Here is a 26,383-nt window from a genome sequence, read left to right as displayed (position 1 = left end):
AGTTTGTTTACATTTCTCAGCTGTGACTTTGAAACGTCACTCGTGACTTTCAGGCCGTGGGGTGGTGAGGCAAAAGTAGTTGGTTTTTGCGTTTTTCAACTCTTTCGCGGAAAATTCGGCCAGCAGAAGTAAAATTCGCCAGGAAATACTTCTGCTGGAGCACCACGGAATCAGCCGACACTACGGAACCACGACCAGGATGGACCGCCACTCGACGTAAGCGCTGCCGGATCTCGGAGTTCGGAAGGTGATCTGACGAAAGAGTGTTTTTTTTGGTTTTTAGGAATTCGGTAACACCCGTGGCCCGACAGCCCAGTTTGGATGATATGAATTTGGATCAGTTCCTGAAGATCTCCAACTACGAGGACACAGTCAAACAACTGGACATTTACTACGGGATTGGTACGTTTTGCGAAAGAAAAAGTCTTGGTGGGCCAGATCTGTGCTAATTGATTTGTCCTTGGCGGTACGATTTTCAGTGAAACGACAGTTGCTTCAGTTCCAAAGTCCAATCACGGGGCTCTTTCCGGTGCTCAGCACCGATCGGGAGGTGGGCAGCATCCGTGATAGCGTGTACTGTGCGGCGGCTATCTGGAGTCTGTACCAGGCGTACCGCCGGATCGACGATGATCGAGGAAAGAGCTATGAGTTGGGCCAATCCGCCGTCAAGTGTATGCGCGGTATTCTCGAGTGTTGGATCAAGCAAGCGCACCGAGTGGAGAAGTTTAAATCGCGCCAGTGTGCCGTCAATGCGTTGCATTGCAAGTTTCATCTCGACACCGGAGAGGAGATCTATTCGGATGAAAACTTTAACCATCTGCAGATCGACGTCGTCTCGATTTATCTGATTTTCCTGGTGCAAATGATCACCTCCGGTTTGCAGATCATCTATACGCAGGATGAGGTAGCGTTCGTGCAGAATCTGGTGTACTACGTGGAGCGTGCTTATCGTACACCCGATTTCGGGATGTGGGAACGTGGCTCGAAGTACAACGATGGAACACCCGAAATTCATGCCTCCTCGATCGGAATGGCCAAGTCGGCACTGGAAGCCATCAATGGGTGCAATCTGTTTGGTGAGAAGGGTGCCTCCTGGAGCGTGGTTTACGTTGACATCGATGCGCACAACCGTAATCGGAGCATCTTCGAGACGATGCTACCACGCGAGTCCAGCTCGAAAGGTGTTGATGCTTCCCTGTTGCCAACCCTCTCCTTTCCGGCGTTCGCTTCTCACGAGGACCGGTTGGTGGAAAAGAGCAAACTGAACGTCGTCAAGCGGTTGAAGGGTAAGAAGGGCTTCAAACGGTTCAGTCGCGATGGCTACCTATCGCGGCTGGAGGACAAAACACGCCGGTACTACCACAAGGGTGAAATCAAAGACTTCGAAGGGTACGAGTGCGAGTGGCCAATGTTCTACACCTACATGATCATCGATGGCGTGTTTAGGAACAACCTCGAACAGATCGAAGAGTACCAGATGGAGCTACGCAAGTGTATGCATTCGGATACTAATGGAGGTAAGTATTGCACTCGCGTGGAATCGTGCTGCATGTGGTTACTGATGAATTCTATCATTACAGATCCCGTTGTTTCTATGTGCTATGCACCTGATGGTGATGGAATGTATACACGATCCTCCTCACAGTCGCTGTTCCTATGGGGCCAATCGGTGTTTATCATCGCACAGCTGCTAACAGCCGGTTTACTGCACATCAATGAGCTAGATCCCATTCGCCGCTATCTACCTTCGTACAATCGTCCCCGGAAAGGGGGACGCTACTCGGCTTTTCAGGTGAGCGGACTGCTGGCCATGAACCGGCTATATGTACATTCCCATACAGCAACAGGTATAGAGGCTGATGTGTGACGTGTGTGTGCGTGTGTGATCGCCGAGTGCCATTTGGCGGTTTTCCGGGATGTATGCTGGCTCAAACTAATTGGCTTTATAATTTGCAAATCGCAAAAGTGGAATTATTTTGTACCAACGGGTGCGTGCGTCCTTAGGCGATCGGGAGGGGATCTAATTGTCTAACAAATCGTCAGAGGCCGCATCGGAACCGGGAATGATCACATCTGTTCACTCTACTGGTTCTCTCTTCCCCTTTCACTTTCTTACGATCTTTCCTTTTCTCTTTTGGACATTCCGCATTCAACATTTCGACAGGCTAAACCGGGAATTGTAAGTAATCGTCTCTACCTCACGAGTGCTTTTTATTATGGTTCGTTTGCTAGAAGCGAGCTGTTCATTACCCCCTTTTTACTGACTTTAGGCCACCTTTTCTTATGTTACATACCGTCGTGCTCAACAACACTGTCCATTAACCGCTCTGCCGTAGGATGTAGTGTTACGCTTGTACTAGTGATTGATAGAGCCCCTTTCGGCTTTAAATCTTTTCCTTTTATCCCTATCATTGATTTGTTCACAATTCTTCTTTACTAACTTCAATTGGCTCTGGATGAGATCACAATCGATTGGATCAATCACAAGCAAATTGTGCCTAATCCAAGTTACCTTTTCATTATACGACAGATTTAAGTGTCCGCTTTGTTTTGCAATTTTTGTCTTCGTTTCGGGAGCGTATGATAAGGATTTTAATTACTATCACGTTCTCTTGCTCTTCTCATTACCTTATTGCTTTCCACTCGCACTTGCGACAGCGTACCAAAATCGGAAGTGTAAGTATCACCCACTAGAGGATTGGCGAGTGGTTGCCTCTCTCTCTCTCTATCTCTTGTTGCACCCAAAGGCAGCTAACATGCTCGATTGCAATTTGCTTGCTGTATGGCGCGCTGGTGAGCGCTTCCACGAAGTAGGCAAAGGATCGCAACGCATCCGCTAAGGACTCGAATGCGAAACCGACCGTTGACTCCGCTGTCGTTAAATCACCGTTGCAACTGTTTTGTTTCTTTGTTTGTTCGATCTCGATTCTTCCTTTTGGACGCTGCTCTTGACACGGAATTTCCAAACAAAAAACTCATCAACCCACCACCTCACACCACCATCACCAACCAATTGGATCTTTTTGACTGGATTCGCATGTGCCGTGGGGCCACGGTCTGATCGCTCGGCTCGCACTAATCATCGCTATCGGCGTGATTCATTACTTCATCATGCGCACCACCTGTGTCACTTCTTGATCATCGATCTATCCATGGTTCTGCCCTCTGCCCTTTATGATGCCTACGGTTCGATTCGGTTCTGTGTCTTCGCTTCGTCTACCGACTTCCGCTTTCAGGCTCTAGCGATGCATCGCCCAATCACACCGCCACCGATCGACGATGCGAATCACGAGAAAATGTCGGAATCCTCCAACGAACCGTTGCGTGTAAATATCAAAATTTTAAATGGATTATTTATCGCTACCGTACAGACCCTCTTTTTACCGTTGCTGCTTATAACGTGGACAAATGTGTCAATGTTTGCTCCAGTTTTCGATGTTTCAGTTGATCAGAGGCTTATGTTCCGTAAACGTGTCCTTCCTGGCAAATGTTTCTCTTCTGGCAGATCGTGTGTTTTTCGGTTTTGTCTTTGTTTTACTAAAAAAAGGTTTTTTTGCGACGGAATGACATTAAAAAATCTGACACAATGTCTGTGTTCTTATCGCTGTAACATGTATTCCTGTGTGAATTGGTTATCCTTTTACAGTTTCTTAATACAGCCAATCATTTTAACCATCATGGTCTATCAATTAACAACCACTGAACGATCATTTTTCATATCTGAATGTCGCTAATGATCCTTACACAAATGCTTCTCTGTTCCAGTTTGTATAACGTTTAGCTAGAATCCGATAATATAAGCGATTATGGAATGTGCTACACTAAAACCGTTATCGGCGGCCTAACTGTACAGCTTTCTTTTGATATGAGTCTAATTATTGTTTTATCGTTTTACTCAATTTTCGAAACGGCAAATTGATGAATTGCGATCAACAGGGTACAGCCACGGATTTAGTGGTACAAATTGTGCTAATCGCTGAATCCATGCGACTCCAAGCGATGATGGCGACATACGGCATTCAAACGCAGACTCCTCATGAGGTGAGTAACGATCGCAGTGTAGCTCTTCATGGGTTCGTGTTCTAATAGTTTATTTTGCTTCAGGTGGAACCGGTACAGATCTGGTCCTCGACGCAGCTTATCAACGTGTACCAGCAGCTGGGTGTGAATGATAAGATCGGGCTCACTGGTCGTCCACCGCGTCCAGTTGGTTCGCTCGGTACAAGTAAGGTGTATCGTATCTGTGGCATGACCGTCCTCTGCTACCCGCTTATCTTCGAAGTGTCCGATTTCTACCTCTACCGCGATATGGCCTTGCTGATCGATGACATAAAAACCGAGCTACAGTTCGTAGGCAAATACTGGCGCCTTTCGGGGCGTCCCACGGTCTGTTTGCTAATCCGCGAGGAGCACATGCGCGATCCACAGTTTAAAGAGATGATCGATCTGCTGGCCATGTTAAAGAAAGGCTACTGTGACGATATGAAGGTGCGTATCGGGCGTCTGCAGAACCTCATCTCGAGCTCCTGCATTGAACATCTGGATTTTATGTCCACCTCCGATCTGCCCGATGTCGGCGATACGGCGTTTGCCCAGATCCACCACGATTACATTGGCTACCAGAGCCTTACGGATGTGCCGCGTGCTCAATCGTATCGCGAGAAGAAAATAATTGCTAGCGAGTACACTACACGCTCTACGCCCGATATCCTCGAAGCGCTGCGCAATACGGAATCCATTTTCTTGCAATGCCAGCTCCTGGGCATTATTCTGCATCGCGAAGGATCTCACTACGAGCTGGCCGGAGAATCGGTGCATACGAAGCTAACTGATCTGTACTACCGAGCCGGTTCGCTGCGTTACTGGCGTGCCGTGCGGTACTGCAGCTCCCTATTGCGGCACATCGTGGACTCTATATCGCCCTTCATTACAACGCTGCTCGTGAACGGAAAGCAGATTACGGTCGGTGTGATTGGACAGCGGGAGACGATCTTCGACAAACCGATGACACCGTCCGAGATACAGAACGTGATGTACTCGACCGTTCAGCCGTACGATGTTATTCATGCCGTATTGCAACAGGAAGTGGTGCTATACTGTGGCCGATTGATTGCTACCAATCCGGACATCTTTAAGGGCATTCTTAAAATACGCGTTGGCTGGGTGCTGGAAGCTATGCGGCTATACCTGACGATGAAGGGTGACGAAGGAGCGGACATTGAGAATCTTTCACCGTTCCAAATCCGACAGCTCCTACAACGTGTGCTCACCGTTAGTCAGTGGGCTAACGAGGATCAGTGAGTAGAAAAGAGATCGGTTTGTATGCGGATATTTCGATTAAACTGGTTCTTCTTGCATTAGTTTCAGCACGCTGCAGCGTCGACAGCTCGAAGGTTGTCTGTGCCGTGTACCGAATTCATTCTACAATCTCGTTTGGGACGTGCTGGAGCGAACTCCGCACGGTATAACGGTCCAGGGTCACAACCTGCCTGCCATGCCAACACTAACCAACAAGAGCCGAAGTGAGCTTTCGTTCTCGTTACTGGTCGAAGAGATGCTCCATAAGATAGAACAGCCTGAGCGTCGTCAGATAGCGGTGGAGCTGCTGTGCATCGTGGCCACCATACTTAGTCGCAATCCGGAGCTACGTTTCCAGCAAGTGCTCGATCTCGATCTGTTACTCGAGGATTCGTTCGCAATGTACTGCAAGGATCACAATCTGGCCCCGACAAAGGAAATTACGCCCCTATTCTCGCTCTCGTACTCGCAGACCACGGGCTACCTGGCTCGGGCTGCCGTAAACAGTGTCCTACAACGGTGTGCTCTTACGACGGATGACTTTGCTGATGATGTCGAAGACCACTGTCGGTTGCAGTAATGGTTTGTTGGTGCCTAGATAACAAGCCGTTGCTATAACCATTCTTTTTGTCTGTTTAACCATTACTCGACAGGCGCTGGACACGCGTGGCAGCATAGTTTACTCTAGGACGCCAATCTATGAATCGCACGCACGATGTAAAGAGATGTTTGTTTTTTGTAATCTCTTGTTGTTGCATGACGTAGTGAAGAAGCAATAAATTTTACGCAAACATGACAAAGAAACGTCTATTGAACACCGTTCGTTCCTTACTTTTAATAATTTCCTGAAAATGACAAAAAACCGTTTTTTTTTTCAAATGAGATTTGAATCCAACCGTCATCCGATTGTCAAAACCGCGAAACAAAAACAAACAAATAAAAAATCTTAGCGGAGATGGCGGAACTGGAGCTTTTCACCCAATTTATCGAACAAAACCGCTCAACTAATCGCCAAATTCAACGAGCATTTCCTGGTCTCACACAAGAAAGGTTTGCCGAAATCTGTTCGTTGCCGGGAGCGCCTGAAGTCGCGCAACAGTCGATAGCAACATCAGTTTCCGCGCTTCGAAGCGGGACGAACGAAGAACCAAACGAAACAGCCCTTGAGGAAATTTTCAATGCCGTGATTGCGCACCTGGAATCCTTCACCAGCCTGGAGCAATATGTTTGGCTCGTAAGAATGGTCGTGGCAGCAGAACTGATTAGGAGATTACCTCAACGGACCACAAACGTTCGACGCAAACTGCGTTGGAAAGTGGAATCGATTCCACTGGACAAGTTCAGCCACTCTCCAGCTTGCGTAAGTTAATATGCACTTCAATGGGCCTTCGTGAACCTTCTAACCTTCTCTGTTCCTTAGATCCATCTCGTGACCAAAGCCTTGGTTGAAGATATTCCCTTGGAGGGGCTGAATTTGGAGCACGCCATCGATCAGTTGTCGGTATCGCTTTCACAGTTGCAGCGCTATGTTGCCGTGGCCCTGGTGTTCGTCGGATTAGACGCGATACTGAAGCCGCAGCCAAAAGTAGATGAACCTTATCAAGTTCATACTGTGGATACCTTTCTGGGCTATCTTGAGGTGCTTAATCTCCGCACCCTCAGCATTCAACGCAACGACCTTCAGTCATTGTACAATCTGTTAAGATTGCTAGGCCTGTATCAAAACATGGTTATCATGCGAGCCTATGATAAAGATGAACTAGAACGTGAGCATAAGCAGTATGCTGAGTCCTTTCGCGTTCGGCCCGAACAGAGGAATATATTTTGGGAATGGTTGAAGAAATCAAGCGCCTTGGTGACCTGTATCAACAGCGACGATCCTGTAGATAAATTGATCGTAAGTATTAGTACAGTTCAAATGGCTGGTCATACTAACTAATAGCGGATTGATTCTACCTCTGCAGTTGGCGGATCTCTTTGAAATCGATATGTTGCCTCTCTTCGATGACATTATAGAAGACACATCGTGAACCAATAATTTACTAATTTAATTATATGAGTGAAAAAGTGAAGATATAAGCGTTAAAACGAAAATAAATGGGTTACAGCACAGATCACCAATCGCTTCCATCGAATTGGCGTCAAGCATTATCATGTGAGGGGAACGCGTATTGATTGATAAAAATCTAGCCGGCGTGAGGTAATGCACCATCGTGACCGGCACGTGTTTGTTCGGCCAACGTTCGGTTTCCCGAAGTGCAGCAAGCGATCTTAATTCGGGAATGGCCCTAAACAAGCAAATTGATTGCTTTGAAGTGCCATTATCGTAAATTTAATTTTAAATGGACGATAATCACTATTATGAACAAACAATTTCCCGAATTGATAACACAGAGTAGCTGATGCTGATACGAATAAAATCAAGGTTAACCAAATTTTTCCAAACCAAAAATCTCATGTCGCTATATTTTATACTCAATCACTCAGTAAATATTCTACAATTAAATATTAAAACTCACTTTTCTCATCCACCAACTGATCGTACTTTTGCTTATTACCAACAAACAATCCTTCTCTGATGCTGCAAACTATGCAAGCATGGGTGTTGGCGCCTCCATCAAGTAGGCGGCACAGTGGGAGTCGCGATCTCTGAGCTGATCGCAGAAACCTAATACTCGGTAAATCCTCAGCTTATGTATAGAAAACAATAAAATTTCGGTTTCTACCTTTTTAGTTAAATCCAGTATTCTCTCCTTAAAAAGAGCCCACGTGGCCAGTTCGATAAGACACCACGTTTTACAAAGGTAGTTATTGTTGGAGGGTTCGCAACGGAACGTTTCCAGTGTGCCGCGGTCTGAGTCGTGGCCTGGCTCTTACTAGTGGTACTAGGCGCCACACGACTACTTCGTCAGTTTTCCTTCGAGCTTCGAGTGAAGCGGCCGTCCGCGTAGCGATCCAGTGGGGGAATCTCTTCGATGGGATTGTTGTGCTTGGTTGTGCAGAGATCGAGTCTACTATCCGCGCCCCTGCTACCTGCTGCGAGAGGTATTTGTGACCTTCGACGTCCCACCCGTACCCCGGTGTCGAGAGATATCGCGTTAAACGAATAAGGCCTGGATGGTGATGATAGTGTTGTGAATCTTTCGTAAAAATCTTGGCACATTTTATCACTATCCTTCCTTCCGGTCCGGTCGAGTGAATTTTGCTCGCTGCCTCGCTGCTTGTGCAACGAAGCAGCCAATCGAAAGCAACCTTGAGGCCGTCCCCGATAAATCGTCTCAAGCATTCAGCGCGCACTACGCGTTTTGGGAGATAGTAGTGTACGCGAGGGGGGTGTAGTGTTGTGCTGTGTTACGAAGTTTAGAATGGATCACAGAATCGTCTCGCTTGGCGAGCGCGTTGTTGATGAGTCAACTCGCATGTGTGTGCCGCTGGTGGTAGTAGCTACTAGAGGTAGTGTGCGGTGTTAGTGTGTCACCAAATGGAATCGAACAGAACCGCGAGCGACGACTAACACGCGGCATTTCCATGCTTGACAGGTGAGGAAACTATTTACAAAAAGGAACACGAAATAATCCGTTTACCGTTCTGGACGAGGAAGGTGCGAGTGTTATTCATCGTTTACCACTCCCACACCATCACGGCTACTACGTTGCTATGCGAGAACACGGGAGAAGCGTTGCACACCTTGCTCGGTGTTTATTTAGATGATTCAATGATTGTGTTTCCGTTGTGCCACTACTACTACACTGGTTAGTGTTTTCGGTGGCCAGCACGCTTAACTAGTGTTAAATATATTTTCTTTGATTTTTTGCTGATTTTAAAACGAAGAGATTACTGTTGATCGACCCGTTTAGCCGCCTATTTGGTCGTAATCTTATACAATCATTGCTCGCGGCCACCGTCATTATCGCTACAACTAAGCATGCCGGCCGAATGCTAAGCAGCGTTGCCTGTGGATGATGATACGATTGCTGTCCTAAACGGCGCACGTGCCAGGCGATGGAGTGATGCAAATGTTTTACGCTAGCACGGGAAGTCGATGGCAATGTTTATCCCCTTTTTCGGCACAACCAACGGCGTACGATCGTTGACCTTTGGTGCGGTTCTGGTGGTATGATTTTTAAATCGCAAAATCGTCGTTTGCAGTACGAACGTCTGCTTATCCTTGACTAAACCGGAACCGGTTTTAGTTTCGTAATAAACAAGCACGACCATTTTCGTGTGTAGATCATAATGCTGTAAACATTCTTTAGAATTCCGGACACTACGACTCGGAGATGTGGCGAAGTGTATCTGTTAATTTATCCTGAGAATTTATCAACAAGACCATATGCGAATGTTTCATTTATACTAATGTTCCAGCAGTTTCTTTTCAAAGCCTCTCAACTTCGATTAGGTAGTGACAAAGTGTCACGAGGTAAGAAGGGACTTTCCTTGCTACCCCTTACTCTGCTTCTTGATATTACTTAACACATAGTGTGATTCTTATCTTAACTGTTCCTTAGATTATTTCGAACATACTAGATTCTTTGGTAGGCGAAGGACTATTTCATTTCTGGATTAAAGTATTAACCCTAATTTACGTTGATCAAACTCCCTGCCAGGTAGAACTGCTTAGCTCATGCTCAGCGTAAATAGGAAGACGGCTTCGAATCCACATAGTCTGAAGGTCAAAGGGTAGATTTCACGTTCAGTTCCCAGAAAAACGTTAATACCGTTACATTGTATTGTATCTAATCGCATGTCGGTCTTGTAGTTGCCGATAGATTTCCAAGGTTTTGTATCGCCGACGATTAGGTTAAGCTAACACCTTCAACTGTTGATAAACGATGATTAGCAAAATCCCCTTTGACGCATTTTGTGTGGGAATTATAAAATAGGAAGCAGCAGACAAAAATTGATAATATATCTTGGGCAGTTCAAAGTTTCTTTTGGTGAAGAAGGTCATATTCGTACCTTCGTGGGGCCGTAGAACGTAAAATGTATGTCTTCGGTGCTTACAATCTTAGTTTTGCGAATCGAATGATCGAATTAATGAATCATTAGTGATCCGTGGTTGCTAGCAGCAGCAGTATCAACGTCCATTCATTAACGAAACACAATTAGTTCGGTATGGAAGGTGCCTTTAGGAAGAACTTCAAAGAATGTTTCTCGTTAGTTCCAGTGTTTACAGTGTCCGCTTGCGCAATTAGATGACTAATGATAAACAATTTATTAATGGTTTTTCTGTATGTTTTCCTCTTTTTCGCAGACCCCCGCCGATCCCTCTCGCGATATGGAATGCATCATTCCAGTTTGGCGATTGAAGGAAGTGAAGGCATTTTATGCGGCAATTGCGGCATTGGTTGCCACGTAGCTAGTAGCCATTGTCGCTCAGAGTGTTGTCACAAAAAGTGAATTGTACCCGTATTTAGAGCTGATCCTCTTATCCATTCACTACGTTGTGTATCGAATGTTGTTCGTTTATTGTGAGTGATGTGGAAGTGATTTTTATGTAATTTTCCCAGTTCCTCATCTCTTCTTGCAATCGTATTTTGTTGTCTTTCTCTAGTGGTTTATAGTTTCATCTAGCTAGTGCGAATGTGTGAGTGTGAAAAATGGTGGAAAAGCCGATAGTGTCTTGCACAAGAGGGTGGTGGACGTATGGTTAAGGGAAAGCGCATCATCCACACCATTGTGCCAAAACCGCTGCATCGAAAACGCGCCGCACGTGGAATCGCTTATCGCTTTCGTCCGTTTGAAAACTTGTGTGAAAGCTGTGGTAGTTTTTGTGATAAAGGTGGAAAGCTGTGTGTGGCCAGGCGAAGCAAAGCAAATATAGTGTCTACCCCGGAGGGTCGTCTTTAGTGAAACATATTAACGGATGGATTAAACCACACGATCCCAGTTTGTCAACAAACCAGCAAGAGCCAGCGCATCCAACGCCAGGTCAAAGTGAGTAAACTGAACGATTTCCAGCTGTAGAACGGATACATTTCATCTCCCGCAAATCCGCGCGGTCTTCAAACGGACAACGGCCATCAAACGACATCTGCCTGCCTCGTGGAGGAAATGGGGGATGTTTATGTAAAGTTTCTTCGCACAGAAAAGGGGCGATTGATTTTTAGGGAAATTTATGGCTACTTGGTTTTCCTCCAGCTCATCCTGTATACTATGATGGGTGATCTTAGCGAGCGGATCCCAGCAACCATCAACTTCGACAGCCGCATCGATGAATGGTCGTGTTGTTGTATGCTTTATTGCGTTCAATGGAACCACGTTACATTTATGATGTAAACGATTGTTCGTTGGGCAGACGTTTACATTGTTGGGAAATTGGGAGCAGGGAAAACAATTTGCCACGCTCTGAGCGATCTTGCTAGTTTTTAATGCAAATTTATGCCATTGGCTGTTGTATAAATATATCCGTTTCATACATAAACATTTATAGTTTGTTAACATAATTCACTGAAATGCTGGCTGATTAACAACCCGTTGGATGGAATTTTAGCTAAATGATCTTGCAATCAAAATTAGCAACAAGTTGGCATCTGAAATCATGTTTCTGAACAGCATGGACCTTGCGTGCACTACAATTTGTCCGCACCAATCACGAAATTTAGCCCCGAGAGAGGGGTATTTTAACCGTACGTGTGTGTGTTTGTTCAGGGGTAAAATATTTGGTTTTTGTTTTGGTCCACATCCTAATCCCGGTAATTGATAAATCATGTTTGACTGCATGGATTGGAGGGCAGCCTTTTCGGGGCGTTATTAGCATAAATGATTGACACGACTGTCTTAATTGAGGTCTGGCTATTTGAGCTACTTTCATGCCATTTTAAGGTGCTAAAACGTCCTCGTTATAAATCGTGTTGTACGACACGACGAACCACTTTTCTGTTATCTAATCTTAGGTGACGTTGGAACGTTCTCCGCTTAGCAGTCGACCAGTAAATCATACAATTATTTTGCTGAAGCTTATTTTAATTTAATGCTTGTGACGACGGACGTGCTCATGTGTCACGCGTGCGGCATGTTGCAACATGCTGTATCGGTGTCTTGTCGGGTGGCCTCCCCCCGCGGGGAGAACGCACTGCATTATGATTCTATTTATAACGCACGAAAGCGAGAGTGACCTCATCGAACTGGGCAGTACGAAGAACTTCACTGAAGAAGCAGAGAAGATGGCAGAAACCCGGGCCATGCATATACGTGCTCGTGCACGTCGTATGTCACGTTGAGAAACTAATATTTACATGTCGCCGGCTTAATGGTTGGATCCCGGCCCGATTCTCCTCCTTTTCCTGCTAATCTCTATGACATGGCTATCATGGCCGTGCAATTGCAAAAAGGTTTTTTTTGCATTTTTCAATCGTCTAAGATCAAGATCAGGCATGAACGATCGCTTCCCTTTGATAGACATTGACCTTGTGCCAATGCTTGGTGCATGCAAGCGCTGAGCTGACGAGATGCAGCACACGCGGTGCGGTGCTGCATTCGTTTTGGAATGCTTGTGTCGGAAGGTTTTGCCTTCTGTGGATTGAACACTTGCCTTGTCTGGCTTTGGGGTGGTGGTAGTGATGGTGAAGGTGTGCATCCACTGGTAACCCAGTGGCCGAGTATCATGTTTCCATGATTCTTCCTTTCCCAGCCACATGTGTCATAACCTTGCACTCCCCTCGTCTTCGCTTCGCCTCGGCCAAACGATTGGTAGTCCGGGGGAGAGCGTCAGACCGCGCCGCATGGCATTGCCAAGTCGCGACAGTCGCGCTGTTGGTGTCTGTGTTGCCGCCCTTAATGATGCACCGATCCGACGATGCGACGACCTCACAGGTTTGAGTACGTGCGCCTGCAGTTGTAGGTATTCGATGGTTGAACTCCTTTTGCTTCGCACATAGCACAAGGTATCGGTTTACATCGTGGACCATGTGTGTGGTGTATGCTGCAAGGGATTTTGCTTTCCCGTGTCTTGACTGTAGTTTTAATTACATCCTTTCTTTGGCTCTTACTATGGGCATCAATACTTATCTACGTTCAAAAGACTCTTGGAAACCTCTACCTCTACCTATCTGCTTCTTATTATGTTCAATAGAACACTGAATGTGACTCAAAACACGTTCTTCTGCTGTTTTCTTCTCTCTGAAAACAAACAAGGCAATTGTACACTCGTTCTACAATAATGTTCCGCTTTGTTCAAATTGAAAACATTGGCTTTTAAGGGAAATTGCCTTTCTGAACACAATACACTTGTGGTTCGCACCATAGAACGAGGTTGTTGATGATGCGAAATGAATCATCTAAAAGTAAAATCGAGTTTACAACCCTTGGTGACCGCTGTGTCAATCGAGTGTAACCGTGTGATTGGCCGCTATGGTGTGTATGAAGAAGAAAAAAAGGAAACCATTGCCTGACCTCGGCAAACTGTTCCGCCACACTAGCCGGGTTTGCCGCCGGTCTTATCATCAACGCACGAAGCCCCGCAATCGCGGATGCGCTTACTGCCCCGGGGTGCTACATATTTTATGTTCCATGTCGTTCAGGGAGTCCAACGTTCATTCGAGCGCAATCGCTGCTGCCAAATGATGCCACACAAAACGAAAGGCGCTGGAAGCTTAGGGGACCTGCAGCTGACTTCCAGCCATTGCAAGGCAATTGTTTCGATCGATACTATTGATTTGAGCTGGAAACACGGTTTCCAGATGCTTTTTGCAGACGTTGGTCAACTGGCATGCAGTACTGCAATGTAATAGATTTGTAACAATGTGCTCGGTGACAAATCGATCGAAAGTGTGGGATTCAATAGCCCCCAAAAGCCCGCGGCAAGTGTCTCGAGTGGCAAACCGCTGGATTGCTGGTTCCGTGACACGCGAATCCATTTGTTGTTTAACGCGGTGCTGCGGCGCGGAGGATTTGCATACTATAGCCGATTCATATTTCCACGTAGCATCCATTCCTCATCCATTTCTTTTCCGTCTGAACGTTGGCCGGCACGCCAGCCAACACCACGCCACACACCACGGATTTTGTGCGTGGTTTTTGCTTTGTTTTGTGCTACTTCGGTCCCCGGACAGTAGGGGGGCCTCGATGATGTCATCAACTGATTAGTGGTTTTACTCGTTGCCTTTCTCTGTAGTACAACTAATACTACTACTTGGCTATTATCTGTTCCAGCTCGTATAAGTGTGGGTTTGGTCACTGGCAGGTGATATTGGATTGTCCGGACGCTGGGAGGAAGCTTATCCCGTAATTTCCTTTAGACGATTCTCAACTGGCCAGGGAGTGGCACATTGCTAGCTTGTGCTAAATTACGTCATAATATGAAAAGAAACGTTGGAATGCCTTTTCGTTGTGTGTGATGTCCATTTCGACACCGACGGACGAATGCAAACACTTTTTGTCAACAACATTCACGGCGTGTGTGAATGCAGTTTTCATGTTCTTCCTGGGTAGGATTTTGTGAGTTGTGCAATCGAAGATGCTTCTAGAGAAGCGGAATCGTTGCGCAATCCGGAGAATTCTGTAATCATGAGTTGATTGCCGTTTTGGCTGAACCGGACGATCATCTTGTGCCAAATGGCGAGGTGATTCGCCATCTCGTCAGTGTCAGTGGCACCGTGGAGATGATAACCGTTCCATGCTTCCGTCAAAGTGATGATGTCATAGCTAAGCGGGATGATCGATGCTGTGTGTGAGTGTGGAGCATGGAACCGATGGGCGTTTAAAGCGTGTCTGTATCTTTTGCACAACTGATGATAATATTCTGTTGTTTTACTATTGGAACAGGTTTTTAAAAACGTTCTCTCTATTTAGTGTGTAGATGAAAAATAATTAGCTAATGGTTGTGCGGTTTAAACCATGTGCCGGTGTAAAATGTAGAAGATCACGTTCAGTACAATACATTCACGGGTCACAATGTCGCTTCTTTAACAGCACGCAAGCTCAGTAATCCAGCCAGCTAGTTGGATTCCAGTATCATCGAAAAGCAAGCTCGTGCTTGTGACGGCATCAGCACACACGCCCCATACGTCGGCTTGGTTGTTCGTCATAGAAAAAAAGGTCATTCTTGATCTTTGGTGAAACCGGCTGCTTCCAGCTTTTAGCCCTGGCTGTTGCTGACACTAATTACGCTAATGATATGCATGCCGATAGTTCATCAACTATCATAACACCCGTTCGCTCAGTCGTAATCCGTTCGCGTGCCCATCTGACGCTACCAGACATGCTAGCCTCGAGATCGCACGCACTTGTAACAGCGGGAGAGCATGTTATGCGGTCGCGTGAAGGCCCACCGATGGTGTGGGCTCATCCAACAGGCATAGACACCGGCACTGCTGCTGCTGCTGCTGCTAGAAGGTTGCTGGATGACGTTGTCCATGTTAAGTAGTTTTTACAATCAAAATTGAAATCAAAATGAAAATACCGTAAGGAATGAAATGTAATTGGACGGTTACAAGCCACATTCACACCTTTCTACATCGAGGCTGTTGCACGCACCACGCACTCGCGGTGCTTCAGCAACCGCGAGCGCAATCTTTGACGATGCTGTTGACAACGATAGCGAAAGTAATGAATATTCATTAGTTAATTAAAAACGGAACTGTACGCTGCTAGTGGCACCCTTTCGCCACTCTTGAACTAGTTGGGTGGTGCAGGAAAGGTCTCTTAAAGGAGCAGGCACGACGGTAGCACCAGCGGCCCTACCCTAGTTCGTGGAGTAGCAGGCCTCTGACGGTCGATGAAAAATGTTGACAGCCTAGAAGAAGCCGGGATTGTCGTGATTTCACTTTCGCTAGACGTTCATTGAACTCTCCACCATAGATGGTACCGGTGTAGGATTGGTAGTCTCTAGAGCTGATAATATTTTCGAACGTTTTCCATTAACACGTTACCTCTATTATTCTTATGCCATTTGCAGGACACCTGAATGACTCCGCCAAACATATGAACCCGCTTAAACCCCGGCCGGAACGCGTATCTTCCAGAGCGTCACGATGGCGAAGTTCTTCCTGTGCCTTATAATCCAGCGATTAGTTTTACCGCTCATCTTGGCAACATGTAAGTACGGTAGTAGTAGTATCATCCTTATCATCCTCAACCGTTTATCTTATCTGGAGAGATTGATTTTTCGGCGACTTGACTGTAGGCTTCTGGTCTTAGGTATCACAAAGCTCTTTTTAAACCAAAACAAAATTTTATGTAAAATTCTGGACAAAATATTGACATCATAGCGAAAAAAAAAACGAAATAAAACCAACGCTGATACGCGGGGCGTATCAGCGGAAATGTAAGCGGAAAAGGTCAGGATATCCGGATGGGCGAGCACGGACGGGAAAAACCCGTCACGGCCAGTGCGCTTCCACCGCTTGCAGGTTCGATGGTGGTTTCGTGAAAATGATTAAAATGTCAGATACAGGAGACATAAAAAGGGGCAACAGAACCTCTGGCCGGAAATGGGTGGAGCACGAAGGAAGCACGCCTTTCTCCGCCGTTTACCATCGCAGATTGAAGTCCAGGTCATTGGCTTGAACGCCTTGAAAGGGAATTGATTGTTTCTTTCCTCGTGTGGCTTTGATAGTAGCGATGGGCAGTGTTTGAGAAAAATGCGTGATCCAGCAAATGGCTAGAATTCTCATTTTAGAATGTTTTACAGGATAAATAAGGGTTGGAATAATGGAAACACAATCTCCTTGCATCAAATATTGTCGGGAATTTACGCAACCACATGCTTCGAAACTCCATTTAACGAAGGCATCGATAGTAGTTCCTTAAAGATCCTTCCACAAAGCGTTCATTCATCGGTCGGTCGGTTGATTGGATGAGCGTCACCGACCGAAGGAAATTCGCGCCAAAAGAGAGACACGTGGTACAAAGAAAGGAATGGTGGTTTTATGGCGTGATAAAGGCGCCCATAATTGTATCAGCATTATAGACGACTTCCTCAGGATACTAGGGGCTGTAGTAGGGCACGAAAGATGGCCGGAAGGAAGGAAGGAACGAGCAAGAATGGCGGGAAAAGCCAGCAGCACCGTTTGAGTACGGAATCAAACGGAATCGATTAGCAGGGCGGCGGTTGTTGTTCTGGCTTTTTGTTTTCTTTTTTCTGTAATCCGCCAGGTGCGAGGATGCCTTCGCCTCGCGATACTGGGGCCTTATTTACTCAGTCGGAGAATATATTTACTTTCGCGTCGGTTCCGTACACCGTTTTCTTTGTGAAACAGAATGGTGGGTAGTGGATTTGCTAGATTTGAGCAAGGAAAACATTTCCCTAGTTGGCGATAGCCTAGGTTAAAGCTGAATGACACGCCAGTTCCAACCGGTGGGGACGGTCGGCGCTAGACAAACAAATCCTCTCCAAACTGTTGTTCGGATTTGTGGTCGAAGGTGATTCGGTTGCCCAGGTCAGGAGAAGGAGAAGCTAGTGAGTTAGTTGCCTGAATGGTGTGGCGGTTAAAGACCGTCACTTCGATTGAATCTAGCGAGCTCTATTCTAGACCAAAACAGCTCACCTTGGTCTTGATGTGGTTGTCCTACTTTCGTGGCAGTGCCGTTCGGTCAAGTTTACAAAACAAAAAAAAAACACTAAAATGAGTCGGAAACGCACCCCCATTATTCGCCTCGCATGTCCTAATTGATTACTAGCGGACAACCTGGAGCGGCAACAAAGCAGGTCAGCAGCGTAGAGACCCTTCTGTGAAGAGAGGGAACTCATGACATGGACACTACCGTGCGCTTTGATGCGTCTTATAATGACCTCGCATCAATCCCACAGGAAACTAGATAATCGTGACAATCGTGACAGTGAACACAAATCATACGCCCAACCGTAAGGCGCACGCCACACAAACGAACATCAGTATTTGTTACTGGACAAGCCGTAAACATGCGCGAAGACATGTGGACTCCTGGGTTCGCTGCGTGCGACCTTTTGCGAGTTGCAGTAACTAGGCAGAGGAGTGTCACCGCCGTTCGGACAGGGTTGGCATGAGCGGAACGAATGTCTCCCGGGGGTATCACTTGTATGCTAATTTTATTATGGTCACCCGCACTCCGGCTCGACCAGCAGGAATGGTCATTGGTAGCATTCTTTTCACCGCTCAACTCTCCTGATGATATCCTCGCATGATGTGATGTTCCTCGGGGATTGCTGTACGTCCGATTTCTGACGGATTTCTCGCTGTTTCGCTGGAGAGTGAACAGTGTTGGTAACTGTTTCAGGCGCTGCATCAGCCACTGCTTCCGGGTGTTTACGGGCCAGGCCCAATTCAGTGTTTCACATGGTTGTGTTCGGGTATTCCCTGACCGATCGTTTGTAGGCACGCATTGCATTTGGGCTAGGTGTGCCCGAATTGGCACCAGAAGCAGTAGAATATGCTGTTAGTATTTCGCTTTTTCAGAACGTTTGGCTTTGTTTCCTGTTTCTTGTGTTTCTTCTTGGCTCAGTGTCAGTTGGTTAAATGTAGCGGAACATAACGTGTATTCCACGGTTGAGCAGTTTAGCGTTTAAATGTTTTTGAAAGGTAAAGCTTTTTTATTGCTTTATTAAAACAGAAATAACATGTATTGGCTAACAACGACAGCGTATACTTGCGAATAGATCAATAGAACTGAATACAGATTCGAGATAACAAAGTAGGGGAATGTCAAACTCTCATACGATTTTTTTAAATTCTTATCGACCTCACTCACGTACGATAAGCCATAATGTCTGCTGCAATTTGTTTTATGTTTTGATTGAATCTTATCTATACCGTTAATCGTTATCGCATTAACTCATTGGCGTCGTCACACATGTCTGATAAAGCGATAGGTACTTCGAATATTGCGATCGCGTATCAATTAATAATACCACCATACATCTTGTTATCACATGAGATTAGCTTCCTCGAGTTGATAAACCGAGTAATCGCGATTGACATTGACCATTTGGCGTGTGGCTTATTTTTGCAGGTTTGCTGATGAAACCGGTGGGATTATCTCTTCCTTACTTGATCTTCCTGCTTATGATACCGTATGTGCCTGTAGCAAACAAAAAAACCATCGTGGGTAAGTACGTTAAATGCGTCGGCGAGGAAGGCACGCTGGCTAATGTGCCATGTTCTCTATTTCATATCAGGACACGCTGGACTCTTATTTAAGTTGCTGTTTGTATGGACTCTGCTCGTGTTAATGTCGCTCCTTGTGTATCAGGTGATCTTGATCTCGAGCTCAATCGAGAGCTGTTCGGTGGGTGGAAAAGTGCTGCGACACATTGGGATCGTGAAATTCCATGAGCTAGGAGCATGGATGATAGTGTACTGGTTGGCACCGGAAGTGATTCTCGCCTGTACTGCACTCGGTATGCTGATCGTGCTACGAAAGCTTACCGGTGTGGTTGGTCCGCGGCGAAGAAGAGGAAGAAATGGCGCTAGCACCGCGGACACAGCCGAACAGGGTGCGAATATCTCGGTACAGGAATCGTGTGCCACGACTACGGAGGATGAGCTGCAGAGTGTCGTCGTTAGTCCGGAGCGGGTTCCGTTCTTCACCAAGCTCGGCATTCTGCTGTCCATGTGTATTTTGTGCGTAACCGGTGTCCTGCAGCCGTCCGCCCTGAGTGGTGTGTACTTTCTTGTGTTCCTAGGAGCGGCCTCGTGGTGGGCATGCTACAAGCAGTTAGATAAGTAAGTCGTGTTGTGGACTCGTAGGACAGAGTGAGATGAGTGATTTCCCTTTTTATTGCTTTTCCACAGGGCGTTTGGAATAGTTTTAAAAGTCACACTAGTGTTTCTAGTCACGCACATTACTTTATTTCTGGCATACCAGAATCCGGGACCGCAGGAGCTGCTGCCGTACAACGAGACGGCTGCCCGCGTTCTCGCCCTTAAGCCAATTCTGAGCTCCACGTGTGATCTGCTGAACCAAACCGACATCCGGGATGTGCACTTCAATTCCAGCTTTGACACCGACGTGTACCTTAATCCCATCTTTCTCATCGTGTGCTATTACTGCATAACGATGACATCATCGCTGTTATTGCGATCAAGAGTAAGTACAAGTGGACGGCCCGTTCGGCCAGAACTTCTTAGGTCCCCTAGCTGGCTAATCCCTGTTTGCATATTGAACGGAAAACATTCTTAAATCCAACTAAAATCCTGTTCGAACCTGGCATTGCATATTGTCGGTAATCCATATCCTCGCGACTGTTGCGCTAATCTCATTCATATTCGATTAACTATTGGGCTCTGCTGCTGCCGTTGCCGCCGCCCTATGCTGCTCCTGCTCGATATGACCCCCTCATACGCATGGCCGCTACGTAACTAACCTTTGAAACGGAACAAAATTTCGTAACCATACCGCATGCTTACCATACTCCATACTAATGACGCAAAGAGTGACATCGAGAAGGACAAAAAGCGACATGATCTGTCCAGTCAGCTCGAAAATGGTATCCGGCTGCAGAATCAGATCTCGTTCCGCATGCATCGCAAGAACATCCTGCGCAAAACACTCACGAGCGATCGGTGGCGTGGGGCTGCACGAAAGGTTAAAGTAAGCAGAGTACTATCCATCACTACCAAACTACTAGTTTGAATTCTATTCAATTTGAGTTTTTGCATGCCTTGATTGCTCGTTTTGCTGCCTCAGAGCGGCCATGCTTATGAGTTGAGTTGCCATATTTCTTGAACACTTTTTGTTCTTTAAAGTTTACGATGAAGGTAAGTTTCGGGAAAAGATACGCAATATACGCCGCACGTCTGTTATCAGCCATCGATAAGACAATTAGGGAAATGAAGCCGGGGTATCTGTAGAGCGAGTTGCTTTGTATTCCTTCTTGTTCGATCAAGCTTGCTCCATGGTTTGTGCACATATTACATTTAAAATTGTTTGTATGCTTACTTCATTCGGTTAATTGAAACTCATACCACTGACTGATAATGCTGAACGAAGGAAAACAGACCAACTTATGCTAACTTCATTACTAAAGCAAAAGAAAAATGTTCCTGTAAGCTAAAATTCCAATTGCAATTGCTTTGACTAACTTTGATTCTGTTGGAATGGTATAATAATTTCCATTAATTTTCCTTCTATTAAACATAATATCTAATCGATCTCTACTCCTTGTTGATGAGTTCGTTTCTGTTCTTTCTTTTCTCTTTTCTTTTTTTATGTTAAACACTCTTAACACAAACTCTTCCAAATGATCAACCGACCAACGACAAAACCAATTATTGTGTTGTTTGATTTGGGCATCGTCGGCGAAACGGCGTGTTTTGTTCGCGGTGTGTGCGTGTGTGTTCGCGTGTGCTGGAATCACCCTGCTGCTGTGCAATTGATCACCATGTTTTACAACAACAACAAAAATATCTACGGCACACATGCCCTCCCATCCTTCACCTCTATCCCGTTCATCATCATTATCGTCATCGTCATCATCATCACCTTCATCATGCGATACACTAACTTCATTATCCTCGGAACGGCCTGGGTTTTATTGATGTGGTTTGGGGCGCGATCACATTGGGTGTCTGTGTCCTGTGGGCCACTACCATCGGTATCCCACAGTTCCCACAGCATCAGCTTCTCATCAGTGCAAATGGCTACTATACCTACGGTAGGTCGACGGCTTTTAGCAGAGTTAGTATCGCTGCCGAGGCGAACTCAGATGCTCCGGACGAGCGAACACCCGTACGTATTACCACAGCACAGTTTCGCTAATCCTCAAGTGTTCGTTCTCTCAAAATGGCCTATGACGATCGGCAGTCTTGATCGCTCTGCTTGCAATGCCTCTCGAGATTCTACTGTTCTTTTACATGTTGCTGTACGATATATTAATGATTTCCTTTCCGAGTGTGATTGTGTTATGCTGTATAGTTTGTTTTCTAACTGTACTGTTTCATGGTTTATTTTCCGCTAACGGTTGTCACCTGTTTCCGTTTCCCTAGCTGATGCGCCGTGGAACGCACCGAATACGCGATGCTTCGGCAACGGACGGCAAAGAAACTGCTCAAACCGATCAAATAGCGTTAGAAACTTTAGGTAAGTTGCCCGCTATAGTATCGTGGATAAAAACTGCACCATCATCTTTCATCTGGTATTTCGATGGTAATGAAGCATATTGCTATTCGTGTGTGAATGTAGAAAGTATCCCACTAGCTTTAGAACCCAATAAAGTAAACCAGTTAAATGTTGGTTTTCCAAAAGAAATAGCATGAATCTAAAACATAAGGTTCGAAAGTATATCAAAAATTTTCATTAAAAGCCATTCGTAGCATAGTGTCTGTAACATAGAGCATTGTTGTTGAACTTATCGTACATTGGTTAACTCTGGTTTTGTTTTTCATTTCTCATTTCTTTATTTAATTGGCAATCTATTACCTCTGCGTCTCTCCATGTGCTCGTGTGTATACGTTTCTCTCTGTAAATATGCGATCCTGCCTATAAACATGATGTGTCCACGATGACGCTGGGCTTACTTGCGACGTGTCTACAATGCACCAACGATATTACAACTGCTCTTTTTCATCCTGCCCTGCTTCCGTTCAAAATCATGTTCAAACGAAAGAATCTAAAGACTCCAATGTACATATTTCAGAAGAGGAAGAACCGTCCAGCATCTTCGAGCAAGCACTGCTAGCCGTTCGAAACGTCGCCTCATATATCTACATGAATAGTTACATCTTTACCAACGTCATCATGATGGTATAATCGATTCGTGGTCGATAGACTCATAAAAAATCAAATAGGTTGGATAATTATTGTGTGTTGTTTTCAGGTTTGGAGCATCATGTACCACAGTTGGCTTACGTTCGTGTTGCTGATTTGGGCCAATCTGATCTGGATCATGCCGAATCACCGGAAAAATATGTTGAAATCAAGCCCCGTTCTTGTAATATATGCCGAATTGCTCCTTCTGGCACAATACCTGTACGGCATGAACCTTACTGAGGAAGAGTTACCGACCGTGATTGACGTAAGAGTGAATGGATAACATTCTTCGAATATGACGGTAATATTCTGCTTTATCTTCTGCACAGGGCTCGTCTTTCAATTTGGAGGAGCTGGGATTTGTACGACGTCTTGAATATCCTTGTGTGCCACTGCTCGTAAAATCTCTGTTTACCACCATGTTCTGGATTTCACTTCGTCAGCAGATCCAGGAAAAGCACACCGAACGTCGTGAATCGATGATCGCGAATATGGCGTCACCGATACAGTTACCGATCGGTGCCGCTACAACGGCTGCTACTGGACCGGCGGGTACGTCCGGAGATCGAGCACAGGAGAAGAAATCGTCCGCCTTTGTCACTCAGATGGCAAAGTTCTTCAAGTCATTTATGATCAAATTTTGGATATGGATGGTTGCCCTGACACTCTTTCTGTCTGCTATCATCGGAAACCGAATGACAATGTTTCGTATCGTGTACATGGTACTCTTTCTCGCCTTTGTACTTACATTCCAGGTAAGAAGATGCCGTAGTTTGAGCTGTTTGAATTGCTCAACTGAAAATATTTGTTTCTTCCACAGTTTTCTTTCAAAATTTGGCGAAAGATGATGTACTCGTTTTGGTTCACAGTTATCGGTTACTCTATGGCCATTTTGGTGCTCGTTTACGTGCATCAGTTTGAACAGTTCCCACGGTATTGGGCTATGATTGGAATATCGAAAGAATTGTGAGTATCAAATAGGAAATAGTAAGAATCAGGCGCAATATGTTAATTTTATTATAAACCATTCTAGACAAGAAGATATTGGACTAGAGATCTTCAAAACTGGACAACTTTTCCTGCATCTCTTGAATCCGACTCTAGTCGTCATCATTACTGTGATACAGCTGCATTATTGTCATGAACGCTTCTTAGTCATCAGTGAAATTCCATCGATGTAAGGAAAATATTTACTCTTGCGGATTGAATATTTCTCTTACAAATACTCTTTTCCCTTTCTAGAAGCGAAGAAGAATCGGAAGCGTCGAGAACTGAGGGCAATACGTCCGCATATGGAACGTTTGCAGGAAATCAAGAAAACCTAGCATCCGATGCCGGTTCTGCGGAAACTATTGCTAAGGAAGATGAAGAGGCCAAAACATCGCCAACAGCGGCAACGATCAAAGAGGAAGATAAAGACGACGATGGATACGAAAAGTTGGAAGATTTTCAATTCCGCAAATTATCACGCCACGAAATCACAAGCTATGCCCGAAAAGGCTGGAAAATGGTGCTTGAGTTGATCGAATTAACGTGGCTGTTTTTCGAGATTCACATGCCAAAGATCATACTGATCGTAGCGTTTTCGCTGAGCGTCAATTCGGTAAACTTGCTGCATCTGCTGTACGTTGTGCTTTCGGTGATTACCGTGAAAAGGCACACTACAGGCAAGCACTCTGTGATGCACGGCCAGTTGATAAAGATAACACGCATCATGTCGCTATTTTCCTCCCTGATGCTCATCCTGACTATGATCTATCAAGTGAAGTACATCAAGGAAGAGAACTTTCACAGCGAATGTCCCAATATTGATGCAAACGTTACCCAAATGGATATGAACAATGCTCAATGGTTCGGTATGCGGAAAGCGAACGGCGGACAAACGCTAACTGATCTGCTGCGCCCTTACCTGGCCTATATCCTGATGGTGACAGTACACACTGTGACGATACTGCGCCAAACGATCCGTAGAATACGGTTGGGGCTATCCCCCAAGACACCGGAACTCATGTTTCCGGATATTGTGCGAGCCGACGCCGACAAGGACATCCCGCGGATGATAATGTACTTGTTTAATTATGGATTTTTCAAGTTTGGCGTTGAAATCACGCTCGTCGCACTGATCATTACAATCGGGCAGCGAATGGATATCCTTTCCATTGGGTATGCCGTTTGGTTGGCAGTGACTTTCCACATGACGCGTGCTGCATTGCAACGAATCTGGCAGGCCTTAACCTGGTTCATTGTGATCTCAATTCCATTACAATACCTGCTCTTCATTGGTCTACCACCCCTGGCGTGTGTTAACTATCCTTGGATGATAGTGCAGCTCGATCATTTTCGTATCTGGGCTATGTTACCAGAAAACACGGTCGTATTTCGATCGTTTGCCTCGAAGATGGTGGCAGACTTTGTGCTGTTAATGTTCCTTTGCCGACAGACGGTAGTGTTCCGGTTGGATTTGCAGGCACCAAAGGACTATGGTGGTGGCAGTAATGCATCGGTGTTAGAGGATTTCAAGAAGCTGGATGATGGCGTATTCAAAAATCCAACACCAGACTTCATCACGAAGGTTCGCAACTGGCTCGATGTCTTGAAGCGTACCCTGTTTCTAGTGTCGTTTTGGTTCACATTGGCCATCGTGTTTTTGAGTGGTTCAAATCGAGTGAACCTCTTTTCGGTAGGCTATCTGATCGGGGCGTTTTTCTTCCTTTGGCAAGGAACAGATTTTTATTTGCATTCTATCGATTACATACTGAAAAGGTAAGTATCCTCTATTTGCTACAAACCGTAGCCAATCATCTAATGTTGCCTTGTATTTAACAATCACAGATGGAACATGCTCATCTGCTATAATGTGTTCGTCATCACTTGCAAGACGCTGCTGCAACTATTTGGTTGTTTGTTCCTCGATCAAATGATGAACAATGCCTGTTGGGTCATGCAGCTGTTCGGTGTTACTTGTCTTTCATCTACGATTGCACCTCTACCACCCAGTGCGACGGAGCCAGTAGACCAGCTCTGTAGAGCACCCGATCCTAGCGACGCTGGCCTGTTCTGGGATGGCATGTGCTTTGCCTTCTTGTTGCTCCAACGTCGACTTTTCTCTAGTCACTACTTCTGCCACATTATTAACGAATCAAAAGCGAGCAAATATCTAGCTTCAAGGTAGTAACTAGATTACAAAATGCACAATTGCTTTGCATTTGCAATACCATCAATGAATATTTGCTATGTATATTTACTTGCAGAGGAGCCGAACTCATTGAGGAACTACGCGTCAAAGAAAGTACATTGGAAGCGGAACGAGAGCGACAGATACTAGAGAAAATTAAAGCCAAAATGGATCGCATCAAGGCGACACAGCAGAAGATTCTGGAGGCAGCCCAGGATTCGGGCACCCATGCAATAGGTAAAC

At 45.6% G+C, this 26,383-nt stretch overlaps 3 protein-coding genes across 15 annotated transcripts in view; all 3 read left to right on the top strand.

Annotated features, from left to right (window-relative positions):
- Window positions 1-59: 59 nt before the first annotated feature.
- Window positions 60-6,104, top strand: LOC125950849 (probable phosphorylase b kinase regulatory subunit beta). Of its 5 annotated transcripts, XM_049679193.1 has the most exons (10): window positions 60-216; window positions 284-402; window positions 480-1,517; window positions 1,581-1,792; window positions 2,165-2,179; window positions 2,659-2,676; window positions 3,237-3,326; window positions 3,937-4,041; window positions 4,105-5,297; window positions 5,362-6,104. In XM_049679193.1, exons 1-10 carry the CDS (start codon window positions 200-202, stop codon window positions 5,876-5,878), a joined length of 3,324 nt encoding a protein of 1,107 aa, XP_049535150.1. In that variant the 5' UTR covers window positions 60-199; the 3' UTR covers window positions 5,879-6,104. The 5 variants fall into 5 exon arrangements, with proteins under 5 accessions (XP_049535150.1, XP_049535153.1, XP_049535151.1 ...); XM_049679196.1 differs by lacking the exon at window positions 3,237-3,326; XM_049679194.1 differs by lacking the exons at window positions 2,165-2,179; window positions 2,659-2,676.
- A 123-nt stretch (window positions 6,105-6,227) lies between these two features.
- Window positions 6,228-7,686, top strand: LOC125951783 (uncharacterized). Its single transcript, XM_049680820.1, has 3 exons — window positions 6,228-6,658; window positions 6,719-7,195; window positions 7,263-7,686. Exons 1-3 carry the CDS (start codon window positions 6,254-6,256, stop codon window positions 7,326-7,328), a joined length of 948 nt encoding a protein of 315 aa, XP_049536777.1. The 5' UTR covers window positions 6,228-6,253; the 3' UTR covers window positions 7,329-7,686.
- Window positions 7,687-8,222: 536 nt separating this feature from the next.
- Window positions 8,223-26,383, top strand: part of LOC125950130 (piezo-type mechanosensitive ion channel component) — a 30,669-nt gene continuing 12,508 nt past the window's right edge. For 6 of the 9 annotated variants that reach the window (XM_049677802.1, XM_049677806.1, XM_049677807.1 and 3 more), the window contains exons 1-16: window positions 8,223-8,343; window positions 10,853-11,235; window positions 16,196-16,335; window positions 19,228-19,323; window positions 19,394-19,940; window positions 20,010-20,304; window positions 21,823-21,945; window positions 22,203-22,296; window positions 22,823-22,959; window positions 23,033-23,230; window positions 23,295-23,720; window positions 23,786-23,931; window positions 23,999-24,142; window positions 24,208-25,728; window positions 25,798-26,133; window positions 26,217-26,377. In XM_049677802.1, the coding sequence (XP_049533759.1) occupies window positions 16,272-16,335; window positions 19,228-19,323; window positions 19,394-19,940; window positions 20,010-20,304; window positions 21,823-21,945; window positions 22,203-22,296; window positions 22,823-22,959; window positions 23,033-23,230; window positions 23,295-23,720; window positions 23,786-23,931; window positions 23,999-24,142; window positions 24,208-25,728; window positions 25,798-26,133; window positions 26,217-26,377 (4,288 nt within the window). In that variant the 5' untranslated portion in view covers window positions 8,223-8,343; window positions 10,853-11,235; window positions 16,196-16,271. The remainder of the gene's footprint in view (window positions 8,344-10,852; window positions 11,236-16,195; window positions 16,336-19,227; window positions 19,324-19,393; window positions 19,941-20,009; window positions 20,305-21,822; window positions 21,946-22,202; window positions 22,297-22,822; window positions 22,960-23,032; window positions 23,231-23,294; window positions 23,721-23,785; window positions 23,932-23,998; window positions 24,143-24,207; window positions 25,729-25,797; window positions 26,134-26,216; window positions 26,378-26,383) is intronic. The other 3 variants (XM_049677801.1, XM_049677805.1, XM_049677804.1) reach the window with 3 other exon arrangements.

This window comes from Anopheles darlingi, chromosome 2 (genome assembly GCF_943734745.1).
Source record: "Anopheles darlingi chromosome 2, idAnoDarlMG_H_01, whole genome shotgun sequence".
Taxonomy (NCBI): Eukaryota; Metazoa; Arthropoda; class Insecta; order Diptera; family Culicidae; genus Anopheles; species Anopheles darlingi.
Note: the sequence above shows the minus strand (reverse complement) of the source record. Positions and strands in the feature narration are given on the sequence as shown.